This window comes from Kogia breviceps, chromosome 17 (assembly GCF_026419965.1).
Source record: "Kogia breviceps isolate mKogBre1 chromosome 17, mKogBre1 haplotype 1, whole genome shotgun sequence".
NCBI classification, from domain to species: Eukaryota; Metazoa; Chordata; class Mammalia; order Artiodactyla; family Physeteridae; genus Kogia; species Kogia breviceps.
In genome coordinates this window covers 577,723-586,508 of record NC_081326.1, presented here as the reverse complement: position 1 = coordinate 586,508, position 8,786 = coordinate 577,723, and the positions used below count along the sequence as shown (strand labels likewise).

The following is an 8,786-nucleotide window of genomic DNA, read 5'->3' as shown; positions in this document are numbered from 1 at the left end:
CCGAGGACCCCGCTCCCTTCCGCCCGCTAAGGCCCCGCCCCTCGCAGGACCCCGCCTCCTGCCTCAGGGGCACTTCCGGGCCCGCACAGCTGTGCGCACGCGCCGGAAGTCTCGCCTCATTCCCCTACGCAGCTGCGGCCCGCTTGGCGTGTGCGCGCACGCGCGGGCTTGTGCTGGGCGTCATGGCGGACGCGGGGTCCGGTGTGCGGGGTACTTTGCTTCAGTTACAGGAGTCCTTGTCCGCGGCCGACCGCTGCGGAGCGGCGGTGGCCAGTTGTCAGCTGCTGCGGGGCCTGGGGCAGGAGTGCGTGCTGAGCTCCGGCCCTGCGCTGCTGGGTGGGTACACGGCTCCGGGCTTGCGACAGCCGGTAGCCCGGCAGCCCTTGCGGGTCCGGCGTGGGTTCCTCGGGCGGTGCTTGAACGGGCTGGTCGGAATTCGTGATGTGTGTGAAAGTGGTTTGTCAGCTGCTTCTTTTCTTAACGGCAGAGGAAAGGTATTTTAAAACCAAAGGTGGTGAAAATGACCCGAATTTGGTATCATTGCTATCCGCTGTGGAGAGGGACAACGAGAGGAGAGTATTTTCTTCCACCTCAGTGATACCTAAACCCACCAGCACCTTTTCCAAACCCGTGTTTGCTGTTCCTTCTTTTGAGAAGCAAGCCATGCTTTTTTTTTTTTTTTAACTCTTTAGCTATGCCTGGATGAGAACTCTTCCTTTTGCAGCAAAAGTGCCTCATTTCAGCATTTTAAAATGTGTCATCGCGTGAAAACATCTGTGATATTCCCTTTTTTTTAAAAAAAAGGGGAAAGTGAATCTTTAAATTTCATTTATTTTCGGTTGCATTGGGTCTTCGTTGCTGCGCGCGGGCTTTCTGCAGTTGGAGCGAGCGGCACTGCTCTTCCTTGCGGTGCACGGGCTTCTCACTGTGGTGGCTTCTCTTGTTGTGGAGCACGGGCTCTAGGCGCGCGGGCCGGACCAGGGCTCGAACCCGCGTCGGCAGGCGGTTGCTTAACCACTGTGCCACCAGGGAAGCCCCAGTGTTATTCCCTTTTAAAGCCGCAAGTAGGCAGCCTCTTCATGTTGTGTCCGCTTAATTAGAAGGTGGATGAGATTTTTCTCCTAAAAAAGTCACTGTTGAATAAGGTGGAGAAATACTGTAAGCAAAGTCTTGAAGAAGATGCTGTGCAGTACCTATATATTGTCAGGGGTGTAATAATGGGGAAATTAATGACCAAACAGCAGCATCATTGTGTAAATGCTTTCTAGTTTGAGTTCTAGGAGTTCAATTTTGTTCCTTTAGTAACTTCGTAAAGCAGTTCCAGGTTCACTCTGCATATCCTGGGTGTGTCCTTTCACTTGAGAGATTATAGGGGAGTGTACTAGTTTTCTGTTGGTGCTAAAACGTTCCACTGGCTTGGCGTTTACGACAGTGCAGGTTTGTCAGTCTTACAGTTGTGTGGTTGGAAGCCCAGCACGGGTCTCATCGAGCTGAAACCAAGGCAGCAGGCAGGACCGCTTTCCTTTTCTGAAGGCTCTGAGGGAGAGTTCTTTTCCTTTTTCATTCGGGTTGTTAGCAGACTTCAGTTCCTTGCAGTTGCAGCACTGAGGTCCCCTTTTCCTTGCCGGCGTTCCTTGCTTCTAGAAGACCCCTGCATTTCTTGGATTATGCTGCCCCCTCCCCCTTCCTCCATCTTCAGAGCCAGCCGCAGAGGGTCAAGTGACATGCTTGGAATCTGTCGTGCTTTGCTGTGCTCCCTCTGCTTCCTCCGTCCTCCACTTGTGAGGGCGCTGTGACTGCATCGGGCCCACCTGGTGGCCCAGGATGCTCACCAGTTTAAGGTCAGCTGATTAGCAACCTGATTTTCGTTTGCCGTGGAAAGTTAGCATATTCACAGGTGTGACGCTGGCGTCTTTGGGGCCATTATTCAGCCTACCTCACTGCTGTGGAACTTCGAGAATTTCCCCGTTTTCCTTGTCAAAATCCGGCAGCCTTAGGCTAGTGTTTTATCACTTAAGAGGCTGAATTGAGAAACAAGCAACACCTTTAGGGTGGGTTTATGGAGTACCTTGGCAGCTCTCTTATTGTTTTGTTTGTTTGTTTTTTCCAGCATTACACACTTCCTTAGTTTTTTCCAAAGATTTTGGTTTGCTTGTATTTGTTCGGAAATCACTGAGCGTTGATGAAGTAAGTTGAAGATTTTCACTTTGCTCTTCTAGTATATTCCTTCACGTTGAGGTGACTTTTTTCTTAGCTGTGTTTCTGTAATGTTTATTTCTTTTATTATAGTTTCGTGATTGTAGAGAAGAAGCCCTAAAGTTTTTATGTGTTTTCTTAGAGAAAATTGGCCAAAAGATCACACATTATTCTCTCGATCTTAAGGTAAGGAGGAAAAAACATACCTCGTTATATACCAATGTCCCTTTTAACTTATGATGTAAGTTAAACTTAATTTCATTTCTGCCTTTCTTGTTGGGGAGTTTATTTTTGCTTGATTGTGTTAGAAATTAAGTGTCTATTTTTTAAAAAAGTTAATGAGCTAAGGCCCTTGTGGAAAACTATTAAATTGTAGTATATACTGGTATCGCTCCTCCCAGGCGTAGTTTTAACTGTTAAGTCTTAGTTATAAGAACTAAGGTCTTATTGATGATCTTGATGTGTCTCCTTTTAAAACCTAGAATACTTGTACCAGTGTTTATACAAAAGATAAAGCTGCTAAATGTAAAATTCCAGCCCTAGAACTTCTTATTAAGGTAATTAAAAAAATATTTCTAAGTGCATGTATTTTCTATTAAATATATATCTTGAACTGAAAATTGGAGTTTTGGGTTATGTTTTGGGTGAGAGATGTTGTAGAATCACATTGATGTGTGGAGAAGATGCATGTTTCCCAACCATCACCCAATAACACCCTTGGTATTTTGCCCTCACACCCTTCTGGGTAGCACAGGGAGAAGTTCGGTTGTGAGGAGTACGAAGGGAAGGTAGCGCGGAGTGTAAGGACTTGACTGCCCCTCCGTTACTCTATTACCCTTACTGTGAAAACCTAAACGCTGCTAAGAATTGCCAAAATTCATCTCCTTGTGTCTTTGAATGTTCTCCTAAAACCTTACACTGGGATGGGTCTGTGTGTTGTATGTAAGCGGCCATTGGGCTCCCTCTCATCTAGGTATCTGTTGAGATGTGTCTCTTTTTGAATTTCTTTGGGTCTTGTTGGTCCTTGTCTTAATACGTCTCTGAGAACATGTGTCTAGTCATAGTATAGTTTTCTTGGGAAGGTGAAATTAAGTCTACCTCCCCTTCCCCTTTGTAGCCCCTGTTTTTCCACCAGCCACCTCAACCCATCCTCCCAAATAACATGGCTGGGTAAGAGCCCTGAGAGGTGGAGAGTGAGTGCCCTGGACACACGTGGGTGTGGAAGTCCGCTGTGTGTGAGTAGGTGCGGTAGATGAAAGCCTTTCTGCTGCTCTCTGTACACTCGGCTACCTTGTGTTCTTTCAGTTACTTCAGACTTTGAGAAGTTCAAGCCTCCTGGATGAATTTAGAGTTGGAGAGTTATTTAGCAAGTTCTATGGAGAACTTGCATCGAAAACAAAAATACCAGATACAGGTGAGCTGTATTTAAATGTTATTTTTAAAAATATTTTAACAAATTAAAAAATTATTAGCGTAAAACTTAGGTTTTCGCTGCCAAGGTATTTATATGCTTTACAGATGAATTCTTTTTACTGAAAACTAACCAAAATGGAGACAAGAAACAATGTGTGAAGTCTTCTCATAAAAATTTTAACCTTTACAAAAGGTTTCTTTAAATAGGAAACTCACAACCTGTGTCAAATGTAATTTAGTTTATAATAATAAACTTGCATAAAACATAACACGGAAGATTCAGTACATAAAAGTAGATATTTTGTGTGGCTTATCGTGAAATTATTTTGAACTAAACATCCTTTCATTTTCTTATTTGTGCATTTTTGTTTAACTTATTTAAGTGATTTTATGCCTAAATTTGTCTAAAATTTATTTTTCAGTATTAGAAAAGATATATGAGCTCCTAGGAGTATTAGGTGAAGTGCATCCTAGTGAGATGGTAAATAACTCAGATAAACTCTTCCGGGCTTTTCTGGGTGAACTTAAGACCCAGGTATGATAAACTTTATGATCTTCTTTTCTGCGTACATATATCTGCTGAATTTTTCTCTTTTGATGATAATCTTGTTAAAACTCTCCTTTCAGATGACATCAACAGTGAGGGAGCCCAAACTTCCGGTTCTGGCAGGGTGTCTGAAGGGACTGGCTTCGCTTCTGTGTAACTTCACTAAATCCATGGAAGAAGGTATCGCTTGATGGCACTTGAGTTTCGCTATTCAAAAACTACAGGTCTCAAGTGAATTACTGTGTATTTTTCTGAACTTTTATACCAGTTGTGGATTCACATGCCGCTGGGAGAGATAATAGAGAGATTCCATGTGCCCTTCGCCTGGCATCTCCTGATGATGTCTGTCATGGCTGTAGCACGATAGCACAGCCTGATAAAGCCTGTGGACCTTGCTCAGATTCCACGTGCTTTGTGTGCACACATTTGTGTGTTGGGTTTAGTTTTGTGCAGTTTTAGCAGGTGTGGACTCGTGTATGCACCATGGCAGCCACGACACTGAGCAGCCCGTCACCAGGAGGATCCTTCATGCTCCCCTTTTATGGCCACAGCCACCTCCCCCTCCCCCCTGCTCCCTCCTCCCCCTCCTTCCTTCCTCCCCCTCTCCTCCCCATCCTCCTATTTGTCCTCCCCCTTTCCCCCTACTCTCCCCTCCTGCTCCTCCCCCTCTATCCTCCCCCTTCTCCCCTCCACCCTCACCCTTTCCCCCTCCCCTCCTCCCCCTCCTTCCTCCCCTCCTCCCCTCCCCTCCCCTCCTCCCCTCCCCTCCTCCCCTCCCCTCCTCCCCTCCTCCCCTCCTCCCCTCCTCCCCCTCCCCTCCTCCTCTCTCAGTGAACACTTGGGTTGCTTCTGCTTTTTGACTATTGTGAATAATGCTGCCAGAAAATGGGTGTGCAAATCCCTGGAGTCCCTGCTTTCATTTTGAGGGTATATCCCCAGAAGTGGGCTTGCTGGATCATGTGGTAGTTCTATATTCAATTTTTTGAGTAACTGCTTTAGTGTTTTCCACAGGGGCTGCACTAATTTACGTTCCCACCAGCAGTGCACAGTCTCTCCGCATCCTCACCAGTACTTGTTGTTTTCTATTGTTTGATCGTAGCCATCGTAGTGGGTGTGAGGCGGTATCTCGCTGCATCTCCCTGATGGCGTTGAGTTTTTTCACAAGTGCCTGTTGCACTCCCTCTCTCTTCTTGGGAGAAATGTCTATTCACGTTCTTCGCCCATTTAAAAAGTCAGATCATGTGACTTTTTGTTACTGAGTTGTAGGGGTTATTTGTATATTCTGCATATCAGTTCCTTATCAGATACATGATTTGCAAATATTTTCTCCTGTTCCATGGATTGCCTTTTCACTCTGTTGATTGTGCCATTTGATGTGCAAAAGTTGTTTATTTTGATGAAGTCCAGTTTATCTGTTTTTCCTTTGGTTGCCTGTGATTTTGGTGCCATCTCCAGGAGATCATTGCCAGGTCACTGAATCGTTGTGTGCTTCTGTAGAAAATAGTTTGTGTGGGTCAATCCTTGGTTCTCTGTTCTGTTGGTCTGTGTGTCTGTTCCCCTGCTGATAGCACACTGTCTTTGATATAACTATAGAGTGAGCCTTAAATGTCGAGTGCCGTTAAGTTCTCGCGTTTTATTCTTCCTTTTAAAAATCATTTTGGTATTATAAAGTCTGTGCTTTTCCACGTCACTCTTAGAATAAGTTGGTCTGTGTCTGTGAAAAACCTGGCTTGGATTTTGATGGTCGTTGTGCTAAACCGGTAGATCAATTTGGGGAGAGTTGGTATCTTTACCACGTTGAATCTTCCAGTCCACGAACACAGTGTACCTCTTCGCTTATTTAGGTCCTCTTTGATTTCCTTCATTAGCATTTTGTAATTCTTATGCTGGAAATCACTACTTATTGATTTTAAACTCTGTTTAATACAATTTTCTACATAGCCGGCAGTAGTGTTCTTCAATAGTATCTCAAAATTAAAGGTTTAGAGGATAATCTAGCTATGACGGCATTGTAAGCATTAAGAAATTCATTTCTTTCTTTTTTTTTTTTTTTGGCGGTACGCGGACCTCTCACCGTTGTGGCCTCTCCCGTTGCGGAGCACAGGCTCCGGACGCGCAGGCTCAGCGGCCACGGCTCACGGGCCCAGCTGCTCCGCGGCACGTGGGACCCTCCCGGACCGGGGCACGAACCCGCGTCCCCTGCATCGGCAGGCGGACTCCCAACCACTGCGCCACCAGGGAAGCCCAGGAAATTCATTTCTTTTTACAAGACAAATAAAACTTTTAACCCCATAAATTCTTCACAAGAAAAAAATCTGTTTGCCCTTCCTTACTGTGTTGTGTTCAGATAATTGCCAAATTTTTCTTCCTCCAGCATGTGTTTGCTTTTACTAAATTGAAACTTAAGAAATTGCCAGCATCCAGTGATTTTGGCCTGTGAAAACAGCAGTTTCGAATGTTTCCACCTAGTGTTCCTATTCACCCCATCTTTGTTGCTTCTGACCAGGAACACTGGCGCATTTCCACCTGCTTTCCCTTCCTCAGTCTCCTCTCTCTGTGCTCCATGTCTGTGGCCAGCTTCCCACCCTGTCAGGTTTCTGCTCAAAGATCTGTTTTCTGAAGCCTTTATGCTCCCCGTGTGGGTCACTTCCTTGGGCTTCTGTAGTCCTCTCTGTGATAGCACTTTCTGTGACGTGTTTTTAATCTACCAGGTTGTATGTTTATTTTGTCACTTGACCATGGTGGCGGGTAATGTTGCTTATTTCTTTTTGTCCTTGCTTCCTATATTTGACGTTTGGCGAACAAGAAGAATAATAGCACTTACTGCTTATTTATTGTGTGCTAAAGCTTATTCATACTGGGCTTTCCTGGTGGCGCAGTGGTTGAGAATCCGCCTGCCGATGCAGGAGACACGGGTTCGTTCCCTGGTCCGGGAAGATCCCACGTGCCGCGGAGCGGCTGGGCCCGTGAGCCATGGCCGCTGAGCCTGCGCCTCCGCAGCCTGTGCTCCGCAACGGGAGAGGCCGCGACAGTGAGAGGCCTGCGTACCGCAAAAAAAAAAAAAAAAAAAAAAAAAAAGATTATTCATACTGCAAGGAAAATTCCTGTAATAACTCACCAAGGTAGGTGATAATATCTTTGTCTCATAGATTAGAAAACTAGAACTAAGTAACTTCTCCAAAGTCATTCAAGTAGCAAGGTGGGCAGAATAGTGGCTTCCAAAGAGGTCCTCCTTCTAATCCCAGCGCCTGTGGCTCAGGTTGTATCACAAAGGAGAGCCGGGTGGCAGACGGGATGGAGGCTGCTCGTCACCTGACCGTGACCTGAGGTTATCCAGGTGGGCCCAGTGTGATCACAAAGGTACTGAAACAGGGGTGAGGGAGGCTGCGAGGATGGAGAAGGGCCTGGAGCCAAGGAGAGCGAGCAGCCTCTAGAGTCAGGAGAAGGCAGCCCTGAAGGCCTCTGGGAAAGAACACACCCGGATGACACCTTGACTGTATGTTATGTTATTTTATTTTTTCCTTTTATTTATTTTTTTCCGGCCGTGTCTCACGGCTTGCAGGATCTAATTTCCCTGACCAGGGATTGAACTCGGGCCCTGGCAGTGAAAGTGCCAAGTCCTAACCACTGAGCCGTCAGGCAATTCCTTATTTTATCTTTTTAAATGAAGTACAGTTGCATTACAATATTATGTTAGTTACAGGCATACAGCATAGTGATCTGATGATGAAATATCTTTGGAAATGATCACCTCGATGAGTCTGGTAACCATATGTCACCAAACGAAGTTGTTACGAAGTTATTGACTGTATTCCCCGTGTTGTGTGTCACATCCTCGTGACTGACTGACTTCACAACGGGAGGTTTGTGGCTCTTAATCTCCTTCACCTGTTTCACTCATCCTCCCACCTCTGTTCCCTCTGGCAACATGCACTTTGCTCTCTGTGTCTGTCTGTTTCTTTTCTGTTTGTTCATTTGCTTTTTAGATTCCACATGTAAGTGAGACAAATACGTGGTGTTTGTCTTTCTGTGTGACTTACTTCACTTAGCATAATACTCTCTAGGCCCATCCATGTAGATGGCGAGACTTCTTTGTTTCTTATGGCTGAATAGTATTCCTACAAATATGTATATATACATAGATATTCACCACATATTTTTTTATCCATTCATTTATCCATGGGCACTTAGATTGCTTCCATATTTTGCTGTTGTAAATAATGCTGTTTTGAACACTGGAGTGCATATATTTTTTCTAATTAGTATTTTCATTTTTTTTGGGTAAATATATAGAAGTGAAATTGCTGGATCCTGTGGTGGTTTGTTTTTTTAATTTTTGAATTTTATTTTATTTTTTATACAGCAGATTCTTATTAGTTATCTGTTTTATACATATTGGTGTATATATGTCAATCCCAATCTCACAATTCATCCCACCACCACCCCCCCCCTGCCACTTTCCCCCCTTGGTGTCTGTACCTTTGTTCTCTATGTCTTTATCTCTTTCTGCCCTGCAAACCGGTTTCTCTGTACCATTTTTCTAGGTTCACATGTATGCGTTAATATACTATATTTGTTTTTGTTTTTCTGACTTACTTCACTCTCTATGACAGTCTCTAGATCCATCCAC

The 8,786-nt window shown here is 44.8% G+C and overlaps 1 protein-coding gene across 2 annotated transcripts in view; it reads left to right on the top strand.

Annotated features, from left to right (window-relative positions):
• Positions 1-103: 103 nt before the first annotated feature.
• Positions 104-8,786, top strand: part of PRKDC (protein kinase, DNA-activated, catalytic subunit) — a 145,937-nt gene continuing 137,254 nt past the window's right edge. For both annotated transcript variants that reach the window (XM_067017134.1, XM_067017133.1), the window contains exons 1-7: positions 104-336; positions 2,111-2,187; positions 2,290-2,382; positions 2,679-2,753; positions 3,502-3,610; positions 4,032-4,144; positions 4,237-4,336. In XM_067017134.1, coding sequence (XP_066873235.1) covers positions 183-336; positions 2,111-2,187; positions 2,290-2,382; positions 2,679-2,753; positions 3,502-3,610; positions 4,032-4,144; positions 4,237-4,336 — 721 coding nt within the window. In that variant the 5' untranslated portion in view covers positions 104-182. The remainder of the gene's footprint in view (positions 337-2,110; positions 2,188-2,289; positions 2,383-2,678; positions 2,754-3,501; positions 3,611-4,031; positions 4,145-4,236; positions 4,337-8,786) is intronic.